Below are 27234 nucleotides of genomic sequence, written 5' to 3'. Positions count from 1 at the left end.
CCTGTCAGGACCTGGAGACTTATCCACTTTTATATTTTTCAAAAGTGTCAGTACTTCTTTTACTTTGAAACTCATAGTATCCATAGCTACTTTACTCGTTTCCCTTACCTCACATAATTCAATATCCTTCTCCTTGGTGAATACCGAAGAAAATAAATTGTTCAATATCTCCCCCATCTCTTTTGGCTCTGCAGATAGCTGCCCACTCTGTCTCTCCAATGGACCAATTTTATCCCTCGTTATCCTTTTGCTATTAATATAGCTATAGAAACCCTTTGGATTTACTTTCACCTTACTTGCCAAAGCAACCTCATATCTTCTTTTAGCTTTTCTAATTTCTTTCTTAAGATTCTTTTTACATTCCTTATACTCCACAAGCACCTCATTTACTTCATGCTGCCTATAATTATTGTAGATTACACAATGGGTCGCCTCAAAACAGCTGTGCCTGTCAGTGGGTCATGGTCATACAGCGAGGAAACAAGCCCTTCTGCCCAACTTGCCCATGCTGACAAACATGCCCCATCTACACTAGTCCCACCTGCCTGCTTTTAGCCAATATCCTTCTAAACCTACCCTATCGACGTACCTGTCTAAATGTTTCTTAAACTTTGCAATAGTCCCTGCCGCAACTACCTCCTCCAGTGGCTTGTTCCATACACCCAACAATCTTTGTGTAAAAAAAAGTTACCCTTTGGGCTCCCCTCAACTTAAACCTATGTCCTCTGGTTCTCGATTCCTCTACTCTGTGCAAAGGACTCAGTGCGTTTACCCAATAAAGGAAATTCAATTCAATTCAATTCAATTCAATTCAATCTATTCCTTTGATGATTTTGTACACCTCATCCTCATGCGCTCCAAGGAATAAAGCCCTTGTCTGCTTAACCTCTCCCAATAACTCAGTGGATGTATTATAAAAGTTGATCACTTTAACTCTGCCACGTTCATGTACAGAATAGGCAGCATTATTGTTATGTCTAGTTAATAGACAATTCAAAGTGAATTTTGAAACCATTGAGCAACATTGGTTTGTTTGGTAACTGTTTGCAAACGCAGTGAAACTGAAGGCTAATAACCATTGGGTCTTTTTAGTTGTGTCATCCTGGTCAATTTGAGCGAGGTAAATGGTTACTTGTTGGCCAAATTGCACATTCCCTTGCCACAGCCTCCAGGCATTAAGGGATTTTGTGTGCTCAATGCAACTTTGTGTGGTAAAGATAACCAAAGAAAGATGTGTAATGCATGTTTAAGCTTGTTCAGAATAGGTCCCTAACTCAACATTTTTTCAATAAATAGATTATTTGCTATGTATAATTATGTGTAGCATATTTTATGATGTGATTTGAATTTGGAACGTAGCTAGCCTCAAATGTTTTATTGGATCTTACCAGCTACCTTTTACATGGACCTCCAAACAGACCATTTGAAGTAGCAATTATTTCATCTGTCCTGCAGATGTACATTAAGTTTACTATGGATAAAAGATTTAGACCTCTTGAATATAGAGTAGGATTACATATCGTGAACTTTTGTAATAACGGACCATAGTGGGGGGGGAATGGTATCCATTATTGTCAATTGTCTGCTATAACTGGGTGAGGGATTATCGCTGCACAAGTCATAGAAACAAACTACTGCAGATGCCGGTTAAAGCACAAAATGATATACAGTACCCTCCATAATGTTTGGGATAAAGACCCATCATTTATTTATTTGCCTCTGTACTCCACAATTTGAGATTTGTATAGACAAAAATCACATGTGGTTAAGGTGCACATTGTCAGATTTTATTAAAGGTCATTTTTATACATTTTGGTTTCACCATGTGGAAATTATAGCTGTGTTTATACATAGTCCCCCCCATTTCAGGGCACCATAATGTTTGGGACAGATGGCTTCACAGGTGTTTGTAATTGCTCAGGTGTGTTTAATCGCCTACTTAATGCAGGTACAAGAGAGCTCTCAGCACCTAGTCTTTCCTCCAGTCTTTCCATCAACTTTGGAAACTTTTATTGCTGTTTATCAACATGAGGACCAAAGTTGTGCCAATGAAAGCCAAATAAGCCATTATGAGACTGAGAAACAAGAATAAAACTGTTAGAGACACTAGCCAAACCTTAGGCTTACCCAAATCAACTATTTGGAACATAATTATGAAGAACGAGAGCACTGGTGAGCTTACAAATCGCATAGGGACTGGCAGGTCAATACCGCATAATAAAAAAGCAGATACAGATGTTTACATTTTTTTTGCAAAGTAATTAAAAAGAAATAACTGAAATATCACATCTACATAAGTATTCAGACCCTTCACTCAGTACTTTGTTGAGGTACCTATGGCAACGATTGCAGCCTCAAGTCCTCTTGGGTAGGATGGGGAGGAATCTGCCTCCAGACAGGAAGTGTCACAGCTGGCATCCTGGTGCCATCGCAACAACCTAGAGCTCAATGCTCTTAAGAGAGTGGAATTGATTGTAAAATTTAGGAGAGCTCCCCCTCCCTTCACCACTCACCATCAACAACACCGCAGTCACATCTGTGGAGTCTTTTCAGTTCCTGGGAACCATCATCTCCAAGGACCATAAGTGGGGGGCTACTAACAACTCCATAGTCAAAAAAGGCACAATAGAGGATGTACTTCCTACGGCAACTGAGGAAGCACAATCTGCCACAGGTAATGATTGTCCAATTCTACACAGCCACCGTAGAGTCTGTACTCACCTTCTCCATCATGGTCTGGTTTGGCTCAGCCACCAAGCACGACACCTGGAGGCTGCAGCAAATCGTCCGATCAGTGGAGAAGGTTATTGGCTGCAACCTTCCCTCCGCTGATGAACTGTACACTGCAAGGGCCAGGAAGCGAGCGGGCAAGATCATCTCTGACCCCTCTCACCCTGGCCACAAACTCTTTGAATCACTTCCCTCTGGAAGGCGACTCCGGACTGTTGAGTTGAAAACTTCAAATTCCCGGGAGTCAATATCACTAACAATTTCTCCTGGACCACTCTTTTGAAGCAACGATCAAGAAAGCACACCAATGCCTCTACTTCCTTAGAAAACTTAGAAAGTTTGGCATGTCCCCTACAACTCTCATAAACTTCTACAGATGCACCATAGAAAGCATTTTATCAGGATGCATCCCAGCTTGGTTTGGGAACAACTCCATCCAAGACTGCATGAAATTGCAAAGAATTGTGGATGCAGCTCAGACCATCACACAAACCAACCTCCCTCTATTAACTCCATTTATACCTCACACCACCTTGGCAGGGCCAGCAGCATAATCAAGGATGGGTGGTACCCTGGCCACTCCCTCTTCTCCCTTCTCCCATCAGGCAAAAGTTATAAGGTCTGAAAATGCACACCACCAGATTTGGGGATAGTTTCATTCCAGCTGTTAACAGGTAACTGAATCATCCTACCACAACACAAGAGCAGTGCAATATCTACCTCTTTGATGACCCTTGTATACTTGATTGGACTTTGCTGGCTTTACCTAGAATAACTAAACGTTATTCCTTTATCATGTATCTATACATTGTAAATGGATTGATTGTAATCATGTATTGTCTTTCAGCTGACTGATTAGCATGCAAGAAAAGCTTTTCACTGTACCTCGCTACACGTGACAATAAACTAAATTAAATTCAACATTTTATGTTGGACCATATTTTGGAGAGCAATTTTGCAATTAATTGATGGTCTATTCTCCTCATGAGAGTACCCCCTAAAATAAATATCAACTCATTGCTGTCCAATTCAATAAAAATGTTTGAAATTTAGGTGATTACCTCCCATGAGAAAAATCACCAGCAACTAATTTGTGGTTTTATTACATTAACGCATTCTTGTGGAGCCCCCGTGTTGATTATCGTGGAGGATGATTTGTTCCCTATCCTCACTGATTGGGGGGGTCTGTTGGTTGGGAAGTTGAGGATCCAGTTGCAGAGATGAGTGCTGACACCAAGTCCCACTAATTTGGTGATGCTTGGATGGTATCATGGTATTAAAGGCACAGTTGTAGTCTATGAATAGGAGTATGACAAAGGTATTTCTCTTATCCATGTGTTCTAGGGATGGGTGTAATGGGCTAGGGTGATGGCACAAAGTAATATGGGAAAAATCAATCTCTTCTGCTACATCTGGTAATTCTTTGGTAAAATCCTTTATTCATGTTATTTGCCTAATATAATAGGGTTGTTAGGCTGTAAAATACTCCCTGTTCTATCACCTGAATGTTAAGAGAAAATGTTGCAGTTATCAATGCTAACAAAAAAATCACATTTCAATGGTAAACCTCCAATGGAAATGGTCTGAACAAATAAAAACGAGGTTGAATATGTTTTAAGTGATGACTGGAAGAATATGTAGGCCGTATTACACTCTTGGGTTTGGATTACTGTGTAAACTGCTTGACGTCATCCAAATCCCTCAAGTATGTTACAGATTTGTAACCCACAGCCAGCTGTTTATTTTCCATGTATACTTCCCAGATGGTGAACTGACCTTTCTGATTTTTCAATTAGAAACAAAATATGCAGATAACACAAAACACGTGTTGCACTAGTTGGTTGCCACAATCATAACATTGATTTCTGTTTGTCAGTTGAGATGCTTTGCTGTTTATCATCTCTAATATACAAATGCCATATTATTATGGTTGAAGGACACCACTTGCATAGAACAACTGGATTAGATAATTGTGTTATCTTTAGGGCAGGGTAGTATAAAACGAGATATGTCTGTTCAAAATTAGGAATAGATTGAATGTAAATAAAGAAAAATTTAACAGTAACAGAACGGTTAGGAATCGGAAGATACAAACTTAGTACCACCAGGGGCGCCGCACGATTGCCAGCCCCGCCAACATTCTGTCTGTTTTTTCATCTTTTTTTGTTAATTTCAGTGCATTTAAAACATTTGTGTAAATGTTCTCCGGTTTGTTTTATGTGGGGGGAGGGGGAAACTTTTTTTCAGTCTCTTACCTTGCCGGAGATGCGATTGTTTTCTGGATCATATCTCCGGTCGCTCTGCGGCCTAACATCGTGGAGCTGGAGGCCTCCTCAAACTGATTTTGAGCCCCACCGCAGGGCGTGGACTTAACATCGGAGCCGATCCCTTGTTTGGGATCACTCCAACCGCGGCCTGCGGACTTTACATCAAGGGCTCGTAGTCTACGCATACTTACGTAAGAATGCTGTTCATCGATTACAGCTCAGCATTCAACACCATTATACCATCAAAACTGATCACCAAACTCGGTAACTGGGCATCGACCCCTCCCTCTGCAACTGGATACTGGACTTTCTAACCAACAGTCCCCAGTCTGTGAGGTTAGACAAGCACACCTCTTCAACCCTCACCCTGAACAGTGCTGTGTGCTGAGCCCCCTCCTCTACTCCCTCTTCACCTATGACTACACACCTGTACATGGTACTAACACCATCATCAAGTATGCAGATGATACAACGGTGATTGGCCTCATCAGCAACAACGATGAGCTGGCCTACAGGGAGGAGGTCCAGCACTTAGCAGCATGGTGCGCTGACAACAACCTGGCCCTTAACTCCAAGAAGACCAAGGAGCTCATTGTAGACTTCAGGAAGTCCAGAGGCGGCACGCACACTCCCATCCACATTAACGGGGGAGGAACTGACCTGGGATCAACATCTCCGATGACCTCTCTTGGACCCACAATACCTCTACTCTGATCAAGAAGGCTCATCAGCGTCTCTTCTTCCTGAGGAGACGAAGAAGGTCCATCTGTCTCGCCTGGTGAATTTCTACTGCACCATCGAGAGCATCCTTACCAACTGCATCACAGTATGGTATCCTCTGTCTCCGACGCTGTCGCCTCAAATCGCATCACCCCAACCCTCGCCATCCGAGAGTCTGTCCAAAGCAAGGCTGTCTGTCGCTGTCATCGCTCAAGGACGTACCTCTCATCCCCTCCTACCATCAACGGAAGGTTCGAGGCCCCTACTCACGCGGTGAGAATCCCCCCGACCCCCCCCTGAACAAAGAAGCGAAGAGATTGAACTTTTTTTTCGCCTTCCATCACAGTGAGGAATGTGGCGGAGTCACTGTAGTGGACGTTTATGGTAAAATGTATTTTGTGTGTTCCATTGCTTTTTATTTGTATGACTGACTTGGCAAATGAAATTCCTTGTATGTTACAAAATATACTTGGCTAATAAAGTAGTATTGTATTGTGTGATTGACAAAAGAACCAGCGCCATATGACAAAACAATTTCACACAGAATGGTCCCGATTTGGGTGGACTGTTTGCAAACAAAGTTTGGACTCTTCTGGTAATAATGTTCAAAGAAAAAATGAAAAGACACTTGAAAGGGGAAAATTTTAATAATGCAATGAGGAATGTACAAGGAAACGGGGCATTTGGATGGCTGTAAGAATGGCCTGCACAGGTAAAATAAGTTGAGAGGCCTCTTCCTGTCATTGTCTGATTTAAAATTAGAATTCACATAGAACCTAATTATTGTGATACTAGCAAAAAAATATACACATTTACATTTCAATATTTCAAAATACGCAATATTTCTACTAAGAAAGGAAATATAGATACTCTATATGTGCCTCTATATTTTATAAATAGCTTTATAAATAGCTTTATAAAATATTCTTAAAATGAATACAATGTATTTATATGTATCAATTGGAGAATGATTAGCGTGGCTGTCCAGTAACAACCAGTAGTTAGTTAGCTTGGAAAAGGCATCATGCTCACCACGTCCAGATTGTAAAAAAAAGATCAGATTTTGTTGAAGAATATTATTAAAATTGGAAACTTGAGAGGTCTTATTTTATATTTATTTTATATTTATTGTGTGCAACTACCTTCTTTGTTTATTTATTTGCCTCTGTACTCCACAATTTGAGATTTGTAATAGAAAACATCACATGTGGTTAAAGGGCACATTGTCAGATTTTATTAAAGGCCATTTTTATACATTTTGGTTTCACCATGTAGAAATTACAGCAGTGTTTATATATAGTCCCCCCATTTCAGGGCACCATAATGTTTGGGACACAGCAATGTCATGTGAATGAAACCAGTCATGTTTAGTATTTTGTTGCATATCCTTTGCCTGCAATGACTGCTTGAAGTCTGCGATTCATGGACATCACCAGTTGCTGGGTGTCTTCTCTGATGATGCTCTGCCAGGCCTGAATTGCAGCCATCTTTAGCTTATGCTTGTTTTGTGGGTTAGTCCCCTTCAGTTTTCTCTTCAGCATATAAACACGTGCCCAATTGCGTTCAGATTGGGTGATTGACTTGGCAACTCAAGAATTGAGTTGCCAAATCAAAGAATTTTTTAACTTTGAAAAACTCCTTTGTTGCTTTAGCAGTATGTTTGGGATCATTGTCTTGCTGTAGAATAAACCACCGGCCAATGAGTTTTGAGGCATTTGGTTGAACTTGAGCAGATAGGATGTATCTATACACTTCAGAATTCATTATGCTACTTCCATCAGCAATTGTATCATCAATGAAGATATGTGAGCCTGTACCTTCAGCAGCCATACATGCCCAGGCCATAACACTCTGTTTCACAGATGAGGTGGTATGTTTTGGTTCTTTGGCAGTTCCTTCTCACCTCCATACTTTGCTCTTGGCATTACTCTGATATGTTAAACTTCATCTCATCTGTCCACAAGACCTTTTTCCAGAGTTGTGGTTGCTCTTTTAAGTACTTCTTGGCAAACTGTAACCTGGCCATCCTATTTTTGTGGCTAACCAATGGTTTGCATCTTGCAGTGTAGCCTCTATATTTCTGTTCATGAAGTCTTCTGCGGACAGTGGTCATTGACAAATCCACCACCTGACTCCTGAAGAGTGTGTCTGATCTGTCGGACAGGTGTTTTGGGGATTTTTCTCTATTATTCAGAGAATTCTTCTGTCACCAGCTGAGGAGGTCTTCCTTGGCCTGCCAGTCCCTTTGCGATTAGTAAGCTCACCAGTGCTCTCTTTCAATAGACAATAGCTGCAGGAGTAGGCCATTCGGCCCTTCGAGCCAGCATCGCCATTCAATGTGTTTATGGCTGATCATCCCCAATCAGTACCCCATTCCTGCCTTCTCCCCAAATCCCCTAACTCCGCTATCTTTAAGAGCCCTATCTAGCTCTCTCTTGAAAGTATCCAGAGAACCGGCCTCTAAGGCAGAAAATTCCACAGACTCACAACTCTGTGTGAAAAAGTGTTTCCTTGTCTCAATTCTAAATGGCTTAACCCTGATTCTTAAACTGTGGCCCCTGGTTCTGGACTCCCCCAACATAGAAACATAGAAATTAGGTGCAGGAGTAGGCCATTCGGCCCTTCGAGCCTGCACCGCCATTCAATATGACCATGGCTGATCATCCAACTCAGTATCCCGTACCTGCCTTCCCTCCATACCCCCTGATCCTCTTAGCCAGAAGGGCCACATCTAACTCCCTCTTAAATATAGCCAATGAACTGGCCTCAACTACCCTCTGTGGCAGAGAGTTCCAGAGATTCACCACTCTCTGTGTGAAAAAAATTCTTCTCATCTCGGTTTTAAAGGATTTCCCCCTTATCCTTAAGCTGTGACCCCTTGTCCTGGACTTCCCCAACATCGGGAACCATCTTCCTGCATCTAGCCTGTCCAACCCCTTAAGAATTTTGTATGTTTCTATAAGATCCCCTCTCAGTCTCCTAAATTCTAGAGAGTATAAACCAAGTCTATCCAGTCTTTCTTCATAAGACAGTCCTGACATCCCAGGAATCAGTCTGGTGAACCTTCTTTGCACTCCCTCTATGGCAATAATGGAGATATTGCCTTCAATTCCCTGATCCGGATCATTAATATATATTGTAAATAGCTGTGGTCCCAGCACTGAGCCTTGCAGTACCCCACTAGTCACTGCCTGCCATTGTGAAAAGGACCCGTTTACTCCTACTCTTTGCTTCCTGTTTGCCAGCCAGTTCTCTATCCACATCAATACTGAACCCCCAATGCCGTGTGCTCGGGAACTTACTTCTTAATGATGTTCCAAACAGTTGATTTTCATAAGACTGAAGTTAGAGAACAGCTGTATTCTTGTTTCTCAGTCTTATAATGGCTTCTTTGACTTTCATCGGCACAACTTTGGTCCTCATGTTGATAAACAGCAATAAAAGTTTCCAAGGGTGATGGAGAGACAGGAGGAAAGACTAGGTGCTGAGAGCTTTCTTATACCTGCATTAAGGAGGCAATTAAACACACCTGAACAATTACAAATGCCTGTGAAGCCATGTGTCCCAAACATTATGCTGCCCTGAAATGGGGAGACTATGTGTAAACACTGCTGTAATTTCTACATGGTGAAACCAAAATGTATAAAATGTGACTGTACACTTTAACATGTGATTTTTTTCTATTACAAATTTCAAATTGTGGAGTACAGAGGCAAATAAATAAATGATGGGTCTTTGTCCCAAACATTATGGAGGGCACTGTATGTGATGCCTTAACTGGACCCATGTTGGATGGGGAAAGGGAAACTGTTATCTATTCCTGAGATGGTTGATGGGAGGTATTCTTAGAATATGGGAAGAAGTCAAATTACCTTCAAGGTCTGGTGAAATTTGTTTGTGATAAATTATGAAAATGTTTATGTTTTATTAATGGACCAAGTTGAAACAAAGACAAATGTATGAAAAAGTATAATAAATTTAAACCAGCCAAATTAGCATAGTCTCCTAAGAAAAACGTCAATAATCCATGTTAACTGTTTAACCTAACATTTCTAATGCTTCAAACATTTCAGATGCACATCCTTTCTTAAATTTGCTTTACAACATCAAATTTCATCAAATACCTTTCTTAATTAGATGTGTGCCCCATTAATGATCACATATGGATGTTTTAATCGGAACTAAAGTCTGGTGGACTTTACAAATCAGTTGCAAATGAGTTTTGCCTGTTAATCAACAAGGTTGTGTTCTGTTCTGAGGACTAACTTTGCAAAGTGTTTAGAGCACCGAAATCACAGCTAGATACTATAGACCTTGATATTTCTAATTTTATCACATAAATGAGAAGGATATGAGAATAATAACAATTGTATGTCGGAGTTAGATGGCCAGTTGTAATATTGAATCTTTTCAATTATTGAATATTTCTCTGGTATAGCACTTTGTACATTAAATAATAACTAATGTAGAATAGTGAAAGAATTGACCAAGATTTACCCTGGAATCTGAAGTGAAATCCAAACCTGTGCATACGTATCATTTTGACCCTCTTCTGCCATCCCAAGAGACTGGCTAAGAAGAGGTTTAATCTCATCTATCATTGTCTCATTGTAAAATTTCAAATTTCAGCATAACATCTAGATTGTTATCCAAATTTCATAAAATGCATTTTTTTTTTCAGATTAAGAAATACTTTGAACTAGAACCACTTGCGAGAGGTCATCGATGGATCCTTCAGCCTTGCTCTGTCGAAAACATGGATGCTGTGAAAGAAGGTTTCAATCAGTTTATTAACTTGCTTGAAGAGATTGATCCCGAGAACACTCCAGGAAGATTATGAAGTAGGCAGCCTTGAAAAATTGTAATGAAACCTTTCTTACACACTGTACTGTAAACTTTAATAATGGAAAAACTTTATTGTATGTTCATTTTCAATGTTTTATATGATCCACTTCCTGCATATCATATTATGAAATCAATTTTTAAACAAAACTAAAATATCCTGAATCACTGAAATATGAAATGAATTTAACATGGAATCTCCAAAAGTACTGGACATTTTACTTTATCCTATTTTCTACAACTTCAATTTTAATGTAATTGCATGATCTTTTGGTATGTGATCATTTGTAGTACAGTAGTGATTGGAATTTCGAAAATGGTCAGTGATGACAGTTCTGAAGAACTAAATTCTTTTAGGATTGATCTTCATTGAAGGGTGAAGATCATATCTTGCATCTAATTATTTCTGTATATCGTTAGCATACACACAAGATGAAGTGGCTGACCTGTAAGAATTGTGAATGTGCATTTGTAATTATTTTGGAAAGAATGGAATGTCTTGGTGTTTTAGAATACGTCATCTTTATTGATTACTACTTTATTGATTAACTACTATCAGGTTTTTGAAGTGGTGTCAGACAGGTTCAGAATATCTGTGTAAAAGGGAGAAACAATTGTAATTTGTAGAAACATTTTTTTAACATTGCTGTGTACATTCTGCACTGCTCTTAAAAAAAAACAGATTTTGATAACAGCACTGTTTGACAAATCCATTGGCAGATTATCATGTAATTGTTTCAATTGAATTAACAAATTTGGTCTTGCATCCTTGGTCTTTGTTTACTCGGGATCAAAAATATTTGTTCTGTGACATTAGTAATATAAAATTCAATATGTTAGGTAAAGTAAAATTGTTGTCTTAATTTCAAAATTACTTAATGTATTATAATATTCCCAGAATTTAGTTTTGAAAGATTTAATTATATTGAAGAGACTGTGGTAGATGTTGCTTGAGCCATCTGTCAGATGACCCTTTGTGTGTGTGTGTGTGTGTGTGTGTGTTTAATGTATGTGTGCACCAGCCTTGCACTTCTTCTCAAACCTGAGACTGTCTGCAACTCATCAGTAAGCTGAATGAAAACACAATCAATCAATACTCACCAGCAGCTGTTCCTGACAAGCCTCTGTCTGACGCCTAATGCCTTCCAACTGTCGGCATCATTCCCTCCCTGTCTACTACGTCCATCCTCTGTCCAACCATTCCCATTCACATTCTCTTTTTGCTTGCAGTTTAAGAATTTCAGATGGTGTTCTTAGATTTTCTGCTGGAATTTGTATTTTCATATTTCTTGTCCAGTGTTTATTTGTCACGTGTATCTTGCTGAGCATATTGTAAAGCTGGTCATTAATCTGTGGTATGTATGTTCATATTTTGTAATAGGCTTTCTGTAATTCATTATATTTATAGAAACGTTGGTGTTTTTTTATACACCAGTATACACTGCAGCTGTTTTTATAATGAGTGAATTCATACATATTACTAAAACTTTTTACCTTTACTATTAACAATATGTATTGCTAGTTCAACTAGCACATAATGTATCTTTGTACCAAAAATACAGCAACTGTATTTAGCCAGTAACTAAACAGTATAGCCAAACAAATGGGAGGTTATTATCTTAATATCCGCTGTTCGTCCATAACAATAAAGGTTACTGCTGAATAGAATTGGCTGGTTTTAATTAATCTCCAACAAATGGACTCTGTGTTTAACTGGCCAAATCGGTAGTGAATGTGCGAGGTGAATCATTAGTACTTTCATTACAATTTTTCTTTATACGTGAGATGACAGTTATGTTGGTGGGAAAGGAGCTGCTTGATATTGAAATAATGTAATTCTTTATCGTCCATTGTCTATAGATTTTTTATTTAACCTATAACTGTTGGAGCCCCGATAAATTGTCAACATTGATTATTTGCAGTGTGCAAAATATATAATGGACAAAACACATCATAAAGAGAGACCAGCTTGCTGCTTGTTTCAATGTGCTATTTACAGCATTGCTTACATCCTTGCCTTGAATTTTGTCACATTGATTTCCCAGGTTGTGGTTAAAGAACCATATGTTGAAAACAAAACATTCAAAATTTATCCAATCTTGCATTCGTTCACATCAGACCAGCTACTTAGTGCAAATTGACAGTGGCATGTAAACAACTAGACTGGCTCCCATCTTGGTTATTCAGAGATCCAAGAGGTCTGAAACAGTTGCATACAGCATGATCTCAGTGTTTGTGATTTCAGTTGTATCAGTTTAAAAGGGAACGAGGCAAAGGGAGCAAGGAAAATAAGGAAACCGCCAAATTACATAAACATCATGATCACTAGATGGACTGGGCATGGAAACTATCCTGAAAGGACACAATGTCCTGAAATAACTCAGCAGGTCAGGCAGCAACTCTGGAGAATATGGATAGGTGACATTTTGGGTTGGGACTCTTCTTCCGACTTTGTTTCCTTTTGTATATTAACCAGCAGTTCTTTGTTTCTACATGGCAACTATCCTATCTTCTTCTTCTTATCAAGTCCACACACAAGATTAGAAGTTGTTCAGCCAGAGCTGAACACACTTCTCGGCATTTGCATACAATGGTGTCTATCTTGGTGCTTCTTGTGCGTGGTGGTGGAAAGATTGGTGGAAACAGGGCTGCAGTGAACACTCTTTCCTTGACTCCACTATCCTATCAGTTAGAATGTAACTTCTGTGTAGGAAGAATCTGCAAATGCTGGTTTAAATCGAAGATAGACACAAAATGCTGGAGTAACTCATTGGGACAGGCAGCATCTCTGGAGAGAAGGAACAAATGACGTTTCGGGTCCAGACCCTTCTTCAGACTGAGGAATCTGAGGATCAACCTGAAGAAGGATCTTGATCCGAAATGTCACCCATTCCTTCTCTCCAGAGATGCTGCCTGTCCCGCTGAGTTACTCCAGCATTTTTTGTCTATCTTAGAATGTAACATGTTTGTTTTTGCCGAAAGAAAGTTTGGGGTAATACATTACTGAAGGAAACATAGAAAAATAAGTGCAGAACTAGGCCATTTGGCCCTTCGAGCCAGCAGCACCATTCAATATGATCATGGCTGAACATCTAAAATCAGTACCCCATTCCTGCTTTTTCCCCATATCCCTTGATTCCTTGAGCCCTAAGAGCTAAATCTAACTCTCTGAAAACATCCAATGAATTGGCCTCCACTGCCTCTGTGGCAGAGAATTCCACAGATTCACAACTCTCTGGGTGAAAACATGTTTCCTCATCTCAGTCCTAAATGGCCTACTCCTTATTCTTAAACTGTGACCCCTGGTTCTGGACTCCCCCAACATCGGGAACATTTTTCCTGCATGTAGCCTGTCCAATTCTTCAAGAATTTCATATGTTTCTATAAGATGCCCTCTCATCCTTCTCTCATTCAATTCCAGTGAATACAAGGCCAGTCGACCCATTCTTTCATCATATGTCAGTCCGCCATCCCAGGAATTAACCAGGTGAACCTACGCTGCACTCCCTCAATAGCAATAATGTCCTTCCTCAAATTAGGAGACCAAAATTGCACACAATACTCCAGGTGCGGTCTCACCAGGGCCCTGTACAACTGCAGTAGGACCTGCTTGCTCCTAAACTCAAACCCTCTCGCAATGAAGCCCAACATGCCATTAACTTTCTTCACTGCCTGCTGTACCTGCACGCTTACTTTCAGTGACCGATGCACAAGCACACGCAGGTCTCGCTACACCTTCTCTTTTCCTTATTTGCCTTCCTGTTCTTGCCACCAATTAACTATATATTGTAAGACATTTGTAGACATAAATACAGCCACTAAAGGCTGTAATTTCAAATGAAAACAAGAAAGGTGCAAATCATCAATCAGCCCATGATAAAATTGGTAATGGTAATGGATTTGGTAACAGAAAGGAAAGAATTGGCAACGGTTTCTGGCCTAACCCTATTTTTGAAACAAATTGCAATAACAAAATATGAAACTTTTTTTAGGTGTTAATTGGAATTGCATTTTTGACATTTTGTGTTTCATCAGAGAGCATATAAATTAAGAACAATGGTGAAATGTATTTAAAAGTAATGAGAATATTAGATGATTCTTGTGGTTAAAGTGCACATGCATGTTATTTGGAAATTAAACTGTTCTGTTGTGCTTATTGTTAGCATCTGACCAGATGTTTGAAGATCAAAAAATTGCAGATGCTGAATTTCAGAAATAACATTAGAAAATGTTCAAAAACTATCAGCGGGTCTGCTACAGCTGTAGAGAGCAAAGCAGTTAGCGTTTCATGTCTTGGCCCATCTTCAGAGCAGGTAAAGAGAGAAACAAATGTGTTCAAGTAGCGGAGAAAGTGGGGGATGAGATGGTGGAGGAAGGCAATTTCTCTGTTAGGGTGAGACCAATAACCTAATGTAGCAGTTCCAATTGTGTTCTCTGGAACATCTGAGCTTGAGGAGATACCTGATAGAAATATATATAAATTCATAGTCATATATAAAGTCGTGGATAGGTTAGACAGAACTTTTTTAAAATACCAAAGAGCATAGTTTTTATGTCAGAGGGGAAAAGCTTGAATAAGATGTACAGAGAGGGGGCTGGGTGCCTGGAATGTGCAGGGAATGAAGAGATATGGATCATAGGTAGATAAAAATGCTGGAGAAACTCAGCGGGTGAGGCAGCATCAATGGAGCGAAGCAATAGGCGACGTTTCGGGTTGAGACCCTTCAGACTGATGGTCATATGCAGTTCCAAGAGATTAGTTTAACTTGGCATCATATGTGGCATGAACATTGTGGCTGAAACTCCTGTTCTGTGTTATGAACAGAATAAACTATTATGTTTAGTGTGGTGCTAATATTGCATCTTCTGTGTAATTTTGTATTCTCTGGTATACTCCAACATATTCAGCAGGCCAGACTAATAGAAAGAAAATAACCATCAAAAGTGTGATGTTCTCATCTGAATGAGTTATCCAAAGTTGGAGAGCTCGACATTGAGTCATGCAGGATGCAATGTTCTCAGGCTGAAAATTAAACCTTGCTCCTCAGGCTTGTAGTGTCTTGTCTTGTTGTTGTAGTGTAGAAGGCCACTGACACAGGTCAGGGTGGGAGTGGGGTGGTGAATTAGAGTTGCAGATGCCCGAGTCCTCAGACTCAGTGCGAGTATTCAATAAAGCAAGCAAGCAATCGCCCGTTTGATTTGCACTTCTTCCAATCAAGTTTTCTAGATTGAAAAAAGTGCAAGTGGATCATTGTTATTTCTGGAACAATTTTTTTTTACCCTGAACTTCTGACTGCCTACCACTTTAACTGCTGCAGTAGGTCATCCTCTCACTGAGATATATTCCCTTGATTGCACCCATCTCCCATCCGCATCACCACACTTAGAGTACTCGGTGTGGTTCTGCTTGCTCTTTGGTTCTCTCTTTCTTTTCCAATTAAAGGTCCAGGATCTGAAACATAAACTATTTCTCTTTGCACTAATGCAACTGACCTACTAAGTTTTTCAAGAATTTACTGGTTTTATTTCAGTATTTTTTTTCAATTTTCATGAATGTTTTAAGCCAAGTACTTGCTGCCAGAACTAGGAAATAAAGAAACTGTGCGAGTTTTAAGTTGCAGGAAGGGTGGGTGAGTGATTTCTCCATTATGTTTGACAAATTATGCCTTTGCTGCTGAACAACTTGCTTTGCCAAGATGCTGCTTTTCCCCTTTCAGGTGTGAATGAAAGTGGTAAATATCTGTATGTTAAAATAGTATTGAATCAGAGTATTAGCTTGATTGTATTAGAAATGTGGTGGAGTATTAATGCTCTTCAAAGTGACATTGTTGATAATTAATGATGAACCTTTTTTATATCTTATATTGGACTCTTATTTGGATCTTCATTAATGAAATATCCAACACCCAAAGCCAATGTAGAAATATTGTATCAAGGGCCTGTTTGACAATCGTGTGGTATACAGTTACAATGTGCCTGTTACTTCTGTCTTCACTGGTTAAAACTTTTTATTAAAACGTATTTTTACCAAAGTTGGCTGTTTATCTTATTTTAAAAAACACTTCTAATGCGGTGACCAATTGAAGGAAAATCTGAATTTCTCCATTTCATTCATTTCATTCATTCAGTGTAGGATGGGAACAAAATGTGGATGGGCGGTCCCTTTAAATGAAATTGAGTAATAGAGATGTACAGTACTGAAACAAGCCCCACCACATTCTTGTTGACCTCTTTGCCCATCTGCATAGAAACATACAAAATAGGTGCAGGAGTAGGCCATTCGGCCCTTCAAGCCTGCACCGCCATTCAATATGATCATGGCTCATCATCCAACTCAGGATCCTGTAACTGCCTTCTCTCCATACCCCCTGATACCTTTAGCCACAAGGGCCACATCTAACTCCCTCTTAAATATAGCCAATGAACTGGCCTCAACTACATTCTGTGGCAGAGAATTCCAGAGATTCACCACTCGCTGTGTAAAAAATATTTTTCTCATCTCTTATCCTTATCCTTAAACTGTGATCCCTTGTCCTGGACTTCCCCAACATCGGGAACAATCTTCCTACATCTAGCCTGTCCAACCCCTTAAGAATTTTGTACGTTTCTATAAGATCCCCCCTCAATCTCCTAAATTCTAGCGAGTACCAGCCGAGTCTATCCAGTCTTTCTTCATATGAAAGTCCTGACATCCCAGGAATCATTAATCTACTTCTTCTTCTTATTGCGTATGGCGCGCACAGCCTAAATTTGTAGGACAACTTGTTCTATTTGATCTTATTTGATTGTGCACACCAAGTTGATTGCATTCGTTGAAACAGGACGGAGCATGTGAAGGTTGCAATCTCCCACCCCATCTGCATTGATCCAGTTGTTTGCATTGGGTCTGTGTCCTTTTAACCCATATATTTTCCTGTGTTTTTCTTGATTGCCTCTGTTGTAGGGTTTATATCTCATTGCACCACCTCCACTAGCAGCAAGTTGCAGAAATCAACCATTCCACAAACATAAATTTATCCTCAAAAGTCTGAAACTCCTTGCTCTCACCTTAAACCTATGCCCTCTTTTTGATATCCCTACATGGGAAAAAATTCTATTTACCCTATCTATCTCTGCCCTTTGTAATTTTATATATCTGTATCAGGTCATCCCTGAGCCATCTTCACTCCGGGGAAAACATATCCAGTCTATCCTATCTCACCCCATAACTGAAGACTTCCAGTCCAGGGAGCATTCTACTGAATCTTCTTTGCGCTTTCTCCAGGACAAGCATATATTTCCGACAGAGCAACCAGAAGCACATTCAGTACTCTAATTGCAGTCAGAGGTTAGTTGCAGCATGGCCCAACTTTCATATAGCATGCTTTAACTTATGAGGGTAAGCGTATCCTATGCCAATTTATCCACCCTATCAGCCTGTATTGCCACTTTGAGGGACCTATGCAGTTGAACCCCTTGGGCCCTCTGTTCACCAATGTTCCTTAGCCCTCAAATATATACTGTGTGTGTGTCCTGCCCCTATTGGTTATCTTTCTTTCAGGTTTCATGTGTTATATTATGGGCCTTAGAAACAATGTTGTGATTAACATCTGAATACATTTTTAATTTCCAAACATTGAACTTGTGAAAAAAAATCTATTTTCAATCTATAGTTTGAAACCCTAGGCAAACTTGTGATCCTATTTAATCCCTTGTTGCTACCTGTCCTCAGCTTGTCATATTTCAGTTGAGTCCACACACTGGATATTTAGCTAAAGGTCCAAATATGCTGGATATTGATGCCACTTGTTCACGTTGCTGTTATTGGAATATTGCTAAATCTGTACCATTTATTTCATACTCTAATTGGACTTTATCCTCCAGGTAAGGATATTCAATGGCAGAATCACCAAATATACGTTAGTGGATATGTTGCTGAATGATCATTGAAAAGCTAATGAATTTTAAAATTTATGGCATTATAGCAGCCACAGAATGTTGTTAAGACACAACCTAATGTTCGACCTGTTGATGAACATAAACTGGCAGACGTATATGGTTTGGCCCTTATATTCCGAGTCACTTTATGGCTGACTCTTAAGACTCACCAACTTCTAAGGAAACCAGATAGGAGGATAGATGCTTTCTTACTAACATTTCCCAGATTTAAATAAAATAAGTTTAAAGTCTTTTAACAATCTGTTTGCTTAACAATACAAGCTAAAATTATTTCCTATAATGTGACTTAATTATTTCCAGTGTCATGCATCTGGGTTACTGACGGCAAACGGCTGCCTTTGCAGACAAGGACACTCTATGATAATCTAACTCTTGTCAACGCAGCTACTATCACCTTGCAAAAGGCTGACAATTGTTCTGATGCTTAAGTTACAAAAGACATTGTATGATGTCAGGCCTTTTGTTAAACATTTTGCCTAAATGAACTAAAGAATCAATCCAGGTTGGCATTTATTAGATAATTGCAGAGTCGGTTCCTTAAGCAGTTTCTGCAATATACACGGCCTTTACAATCCATTTGTCTTTCCTGATTGTTTCCACAGGTTTGATATTGATACAATTGTAACTATAGTAGATGTCATTATTGCTCTTGGCAATATACTGTTTCTGAATTTAATGCACCATATTATTGAACTGAATTTGGAAACCTGTTGTACAAATGTCTATTGAGACCATTCATTGCAAGTGCTTAGCATGCAGCTGAAAGTGGCTTAATTGTTTCTAACAGGGTATGTCATGATCTGACAGAAAAACAATATTTTCATGTCGACAGAAAATCTAAGCTGCCATTTTGCTATTCCAAGTTCATACAAAGTATGGATGTTCTTTATAGAAAATTATATTTCAAGAGTATTATCATCTGCACTGGAACATAAATAATGAAATTCGTGCATGTTGTGTCCTTACAGCAGGGAATTAATAGTTATACTAAATAAGCCTTACAATGATAGTGAAAGCCAAAGTATGTTGTCCAAACTTAGTGCATTTACTATAGATATAAAATATATATTTTACATTTAAGAAAAGGAATCTATATTGGAGGTTTGTCATCATTAAATACAGGTCTTCAAAATGCACACAATTTATTTCTGTAAAACTAAAATTTATTTCTATGTAACATTACTTGCCTTACCTAAAGCTCAAGAAAGGTTAGGCGGCAATTTATAAATAGCAATATTATTGCAGCAGTCCTCGAGGAAATGATTTGGACGTACATGAGAATTTCATTGTTTTGACTGTGATTACTCAGTAATTGTTAACAGTGGTCAGCCGGAAAAAAAGCTTTGTCTAATAGGTGAAAGTTATCCCTGATGGTTGAAGATTTTGAAGAATTTGTTTTCTCAAACAACTACATATGGATATGGCTTTAATGCAAACAGCTAGACCTATTTAATTCCTTAAAAATGAAGGAAATGTGCTGTTGAGAATGTATCTTAAATTCTACTTTTTTTTTGTTGATATGCCATGGAAATGGCATCCATGGAAACTTGCTAAATAAGTTTCTCTTTAATTTATTCTTCATTATCCCTTGAGAGAGAAAAGATTGTAAATGTATCTACAGATTGTTTAAAAAAATAGCATGGTGATAGTTTGTACATTGTTTTTGCAGTATGTTGGTTTGAACTCAAAACTAAGATGGTCATGATTCGATAGAGAAGGAAACTAATTACTGAACTCTGGAGGTGAACTGCTGTAAGTAATGAACCGAATGACACATTACATTGTGAAATCCTTCTCGCTGCAAGCATATAGACACAAAAGGGTAGTTAACGTACCCGATGGCTACTTCCCAGAATATTCAGTGGAGAATGATAATGCATGCTTCAAAGTGTTCTACAACTTAAATGGGGTTTGCGTTTTTGTTGGTATTTCCTAAACTCTCACTATGGTTACAACTGGTCAGGAAAATGAACATTTGTGCTACATTGAAGTTTTTGACTGAACATACAATAGGTAAAATCACAGGGCAATTTGAAGTAAACAACGTTGATGCTGTGGCTTCATGATCCTAGAAAGACTCGGTTAGTTAATACCTAATGGAGGATTATACGAGGTCGTGGACATGGTAAGTATAAAGTGGTCAAGTAGATGTCTCTCTGGTAGCATAAGTGTTGACTTCCAAATAAAATTAAGAAGTAAACTCAGACATCCACAAGCTCATTGACCTTTCATTAATAACTGACAAAATATTGAAACTGTTTATTCCGAAGATTACTTAAAGATTTTAAATAACTTAGCAAATGGCAGCCAATGTCAATGCAGAATTGAAAACCACTTCCTAATATAAATATTTACATGAACCTGGCATTTCTTGATCTCAAGCTTATGGGGGCTAGAATGTGGGAATCTACCAGGAGTGTGTTGAAATAATTAAATGTAGAGGAAATACAGCCATGAATTAAGGTTTAAGTAACAGATGAGCTGAGACAGAGGTAATGTTTTAGTCAGGAAAGGTTTCATAATGAATACACAACACTGGATGCTGTAGTCTGGAGCAAAAATCAAAGCACTGGACTCGCTCAGCGAGTCAGGCAGCATCTGTGAAGGCCGAAAGGTGGTTGGTTGTCATGGTCGAAGCTCAACCCCATTGCAACCAGATGCAGGGTTTCAGCCTGAAACATAGACCATCCCTCTGCCTCCACAGATGCTGCCTGGCCCACTGAGAGTTTCCAGCACTGTGGTTCTTGATATCTTAGTAAAGATGTTGTTACATGAGTAGAAGGTCATCTCAGTAGTGAGGACTTGGGACTTTCTGATATTTCCTTTCAAACATTTGTCAGAAGAAAACTTTCATTTTGTGCAGTCCCTCTAGGATCGAGAAGGACTTGCTCCTACTCTGATTCTGATGTGACTGATGAGGCCACTTCTAAATTCACTGGAATGGTAAGCAAATAAATCTCAACATTCTATCCTAGACCAACATCAATTAGGGGCAGCTCGGTGGCCCAGCGGTAGAGTTCCTCCCTTCGAGCGCCAGGGATCCAGGTTCGATCCTGACTATCCATTCTCCCCGTTACCTGCATGGGTTTTCTCTGAGTTCTCCAGTTTCCTCTCACACTCCAAAGACGTACTGGTTTGTAGGTTAATTGGCTAGGTATGATTGTAAATTGTCCCTAGTGTGTGTAGTATAGTGTTAATGAGCAGGGATCGCTGATCGGCACGGACTCGGTGAGCAGAAGGGGCTGTTTACACGCTGTATCTCTAAACTAAAAGCTAAACAAAACTAAAACAGCATTGAATCCAGAGGTACTGACCAAGCTTAGCTCCATTCCAGAGGTCAGGTTACTCATCTGGCTAATACCAAGCTCCTGAAACATTTCAATCTGAGCTCTTCACTGTAAGAGGTTAAGGTGAACAAAATAAAAGATTCAAGGGGCAGGAGTTACCTGACTGGGTGGGATGATAGTTTATGGGGTAGTGTGCTCCCTCTTCCATTTACACTGAACTGTGTGGTCTGATGCAGTGTTTTAATGTTCTTTATTCTAGTTTGAATGAACTTTCTGCATTTTGAACTGTCGTGGCTATTTCAGAAGCAAGTGGGGTTATTGCATTTCTTTTCATAGAACCTTTGAGAACAGTCTTAAATCGTTTCCTCTATCCACGTGGCAATTTCTCCCCATGACAAAACTCAAAGTAATGTGTGGATGACATTAATGTGAATTATGTGATCTGCCCAAAGATGTGCAATTTAGGCCCAGATCTGGAAAATGTCAGTTGGGGAGAGGAAATAAATATTCCTGATTCAGTATATCTGGAAGATTTTGCAGGGACATGCTTGGTGGTATCTTCACAGTGCAATGAGATGCCAGCTGTAAATGTTCGTAATCTCAAGCCTGTAGAGAACAGGAATCGCTGCTGGCTGGTAACCCTGAGTTTTATACCAAGTTTAAGATAAAGGTACATAAAGGTATTTTTCCACTATTGACCAAAGGTTGTGCTAGAACATTGAACCCATTGGTTAATTTTGACATCAATGTTTGTCTTCACTGAAAATTAACTGCTGAGATATGAGAATTGGCCTACAATTGCTGGGGTCTCAACTTGAACCTTTAGCATTGGAGGGTAGCAGTGCCATCGCCCTGTGGGTGTTCATTGTAAGGACCATCTACTTGAATGCTTCAGTTGATGACTGTTTTGAGCTCAACCCCTGCCAACTGCTGACAGCAACTTGACTCTGGAGGTTTGGGCAGTCTTCAGTTCTGGAGTTAGGTTGAATAGTTTCTCGTTAGTTCTGAAGATCGGCAACTTAATTTGGAACATGGTTTGCATGCCGTCATGAAGTAATCATTAAATGGAACAGAGGTAGACAAAATTGCCGGAGAAACTCAGTGGGTGAGGCAGCATCTATGGAGCGAAGGAATTCCTCAGAGTTTCTCCAGCAATTTTGGCTATGTTCGATTTTTTCAGCATCTGCAGTTTTTTTTAAAACATGGAACAGTCTTTTTCTCTTTGCATTATCTGTTGTGCTGTTTGCACTATCTGTTGTACAATGGCTTAATTGTATTCATGTATTGTGTAATCTGATTCAATCGGATAGCACACAAACAAAAGCTTTTCACTATACCTCGGTACACCCGACAATAAACCAATACTATACTAAATTTAGTTTGCCTGATTGAATATTGTCATAATTGTGGCCTTTCCATTTTCCAAGGTCTCTGAGCATTTCCTTCCCAGGGTGGGTATTGGATCACAGAAGCACAATGAACTGCTGAAGTTAGAAACTTGAGCAAATCCCAAAGTGCTGGACGAAGGGTCCCCGACCCAAAATACTGCCTGTTCATTCCCTCCACAGATGCTGCCTGATCTGCTGAGTACCTTCAGCACATGGTGCTGTGCATGATGGGATTGTGGGTTTGCGACAAGCTCTCACTAAATCTTTGACCAGCAGAATTACTGTCTGCCTCGGAGGTCTTGCTTCTCTTGGGATCTCTTGTTTCAGTCAGTTTTCAGACAGGAGTGGCTGTGAGTCAGGACTGCATATGTTGATGGGGGATAAAGTCAAGGGCATTCACATCCAGGTCAAAGACATGCTAGAGCAGACTTTCAAAAGTAGTCCCAAGGGTCCCAATAAGTTTGAATATAAAGCAAAAACGATTTTATGGCCATAAAACATTCTCTAGAACTATTTAGTGTTTTGAGACTGTACAAATTATTGTAATGAAACTGAAATAAACCAGGAAATGCTGTAATGGCCCTGCAGTTATGTGGAGAAGGACAGAGGGACACTGGCTCTTGCTCATTGATAAGTAGAAACAAGGAATTGCGGATGCTGATTTACCAAGGAAAAACACAAATTGCTGGAGTAACTCAGCGGGTCAGGCAGCATTCCTGGAGAGCATAGTTTGGCACCTATCCATATGCTCCAGGAATGCTGCTTGACCCGCTGGGATTACTCCGGTCCCTCCTTGATAAGTATGCTTCCTTTTTCGCTCCACTGAGATGAAATCTAATATATTTAGACTGTCAATTACCTTGATGGTGCAGAAGAACCCATCATGCATGTCGTGCACATTGACTGATAAGTTGGTGAGAGTCCTGCAAGCTTTCCACACTGCATGCGGGTAGAGCTGCTACCTCACAGTGCCAGTGACCCAGGTTCAATCCTGACCTCGGGTGCTGTCAAGGTGGGCTTGCATGTTCTTCCTGTGACCACGTGGGTTTCATCCAGATGCGCTGGTTTCCTCCAAACATCCCAAAGGCATTCAGGTTTGCAGGTTAATTGATCTCTAGAAAACTAAACTTAACTTTAGACCCCTTTTCCCTTTATACAATCCAACTAACCTTGAATTTGCAGCTTCTCTAGTTTTTGTTATGTTATTCTCGTCAAGTCAAACCACTCCTGTATGTTCATGGTGAAGAAGGCAAGAATTTTACACAGATAATTACAAATAGCGTAACCTATCCTCCTTTTATGGTGCAGAAAATTAAGCAACGTCCAAAAGGGTTATTGACAAAAAATGAAGAGTTGATTTCAATTTAATGAATCTTGTGGCCATTAATGATTCTATAAAACTATTCAGAATTTTGAAACTGTACCGAAGTTCTGCATGGAGTTGAAATTAGTTGAACAGGAATTACGGAAACCACCATACAGAATCTATAGAGAGGAATAGTTAACATTTCATGACTTCATCAAAACCAAGGAAGATAAAGAGAAACCTTTTAAGGAGAGGGGAAAATGGGAAATTCCGTAATGGGGTGGAGTGCAGGAAAGATTAAATGGAAATGAATGTTGTAGTTGGATGAAGAAGTGATAACAACTCTAGTGAAGAACAAATAGTAGATCGAGGCAGCTCCTAGTAGAAAAAGTATAAATGTGTGCATTACAGGAAAGAAGATGTGAGGGTTTTTCCCCTCATAACATGCAGTATTGCAGTATTTAGTTCTGCCCATTGTTTTAGTTTATTTTAATTGTCCTGGGCTTGAGTGCAGCCTCGATTTACCAGAACAGTATTAGAATTCTAAGGATTAAATTCTAATGTACCCCAAGTGCTTATGTATAGTGATACTTGTACTGTACTGCATACAAAAATGAATTTCACTGTACCTTGGTACATGAGACAAATAAAGTACCTTATCATACCAAGTAATAACGGACAAGCAAGGGGATTGATCCCTTCAATTTACAAAGGGAAAGGATGATTTTATTGAGGTTTTCAAGAAAAAATTGACAGATTAGATGAATGGAGAAAAACAATTTTTCATTGTAAATCTAGGACGAGAATAGAATAGAATAGAATAAAATATGTTTATTGTCATTGCACAAAACTGAGCAACGAAATTCCATTTGCTTCTCCTCCGTTAAAAGAAATACAACACGACACCAATGCACATATGTACAGTTAATAGTAGAATATAAATACATTTTTAAAAGAGTTTAAAAGAATTTAGCGGTATTCCTCGAAGTTACTTCTTGCTTCCCAGTGTTCACTATTGGAGTTAAGCTCTTTTATCGCACAATGGTAGAAATGTAAAAGATTAGAGGTTTTAGATTTTAGTTTTAGAGTTAGTGTGGAAACGGGCCCTGCAGCCCATCGATCTATGCCGATCAGTGATCACCTGTAGACTAGTTCTATCCTACACGTGAGGGCCAATTTACAGAAGCCAATTAACGTACAAACCTGCAAACGGCTTTGGAACGTGGGAGGAAATGGGAGAAAATCCGTGCAGTCATAGGGAGCTAGAAGCTGAGTCATACAGCAGTCAAAATCTCAATTGGAAGAAACTGGGTATTAATGGCTAAATGTCCAACTCTACTAGCATGTATTCATTTCCACAATCCCGACAAAAAATCTTAGAATTAGCCTGAAATTCAAGCAATAGAGTGTGAAAGAAAACCAAAAAGGAAGGAAAAGTTTATCAGTGTCAATTGATAACAATTCTTTCCCTCATATAGGATAGGAAGTATTCTCTTGTCAGTTCTTCTGTCTGTATAGTTTTAAAAGGGCGCCTTGCGTGTTTCTCTGGGTTACTAAGTGCCAAAGGTTGTGAAGATATCATCTCACACCAATGACCACATGTTTGTATAAAATTACTGGCATTCAGCTTTGTAAAACAAATAAACAGGTCCTTTGTCATAATTTATTTGAAATATGTATTGTGAATCGCAGTAAGATAAGAGATTTGTGTGAGGTGAGTAAGTTTCTTTGTAGTGAGACCCTGCTGGGAGCATGTGGTGAACAGCCTGATGTATTGCTTCATTTGCTGACAGTTCGAGTGCAGTGCGGTGAACTTTCCTTGTTTTGTACTTCGACATGTTGATTGAAAGCCAACTGCTTCTGCAATGACATATAATCTTTTAAAAAATAGTTCTTTTTATTTCAGCCACTAAATTAGATTGTCTGAATATTATAAGATTGTTTAAATGGTGCAATACTCATCGTATCTGACTTAAAAGTAGTTCCATGAAAAAAATGGGATAGATATCAGAGGAATTTGATTATTCAAGGGACCACATTGTATTATTTTTCTCAGTACTCTAATTTGGTTTTATTTTTCAATGCATTTTTCTCCCTTCATCACAAAACAAAAGGTCTACTAAACATGATTCTTAAAGATTAATGGAAAGCAGCAGACAGAATTGGGATTAATGGTCATTGGTACCTAAATACAGGGAGATTATTTTTTTGCCCAGTGTTCAGTGAGAATCACGCTATACATTAGACACAATCATGCGAAGTATAAGTGTGTACACACTGGGTTCATACACACATGTTACCACCCTGTACCCTTCATGTCTGAAATTCACAAACATTTTAGTCTTAATTAGACGATGTACGCCCACTGTCCTGGTGGCGCCGCTGGATCAGTGTTGCAGTAGTCGACCTGGCCAGGCCATGTGTCAATGTCGTCCACCGTTGCTCCGTGCCTCTGCACTGCTTTCACCGATTGCAGCCTCACTGAAGCATAAACACCAAAATAGACTAATTAAGCCAAGTGGTCTCTTCTGGGTTACAACTAGCGTATTCTGAGAAGTTTGAGCAGAGTGTGCTGGAGCTTTCTGCCTCAACGAATAATAGCAGAGTCTCTCACTGTGGGATAGTGCTGGGATGAGAATTTGATATGCTAGAGACTGCTAGCTGGTAGTATTGGACTGGAAAACACTTCTTCAACTTGCATAATAATAATAATAATACATTTTATTTGCGGGCGCCTTTCAAAGTCTCAAGGACAC

General features: G+C 39.4%; 1 protein-coding gene across 4 annotated transcripts in view; it reads left to right on the top strand.

The window, feature by feature from the left end:
- The window catches only part of LOC129696296 (ADP-ribosylation factor-like protein 15), a 284855-nt gene extending 268264 nt beyond the window's left edge, over positions 1-16591 (top strand). For all 4 annotated transcript variants that reach the window (XM_055634077.1, XM_055634094.1, XM_055634070.1 and 1 more), the window contains one exon: positions 10399-16591. In XM_055634077.1, coding sequence (XP_055490052.1) covers positions 10399-10557 — 159 coding nt within the window. In that variant the 3' untranslated portion in view covers positions 10558-16591. The remainder of the gene's footprint in view (positions 1-10398) is intronic.
- Positions 16592-27234: the final 10643 nt, after the last annotated feature.

The sequence above is a fragment of the Leucoraja erinacea genome, chromosome 1 (genome assembly GCF_028641065.1).
Source record: "Leucoraja erinacea ecotype New England chromosome 1, Leri_hhj_1, whole genome shotgun sequence".
Taxonomy (NCBI): domain Eukaryota; kingdom Metazoa; phylum Chordata; class Chondrichthyes; order Rajiformes; family Rajidae; genus Leucoraja; species Leucoraja erinaceus.
The sequence above is the reverse complement of the archived record's forward strand: the minus strand, read 5'-3'. Positions and strand labels throughout refer to the sequence as shown.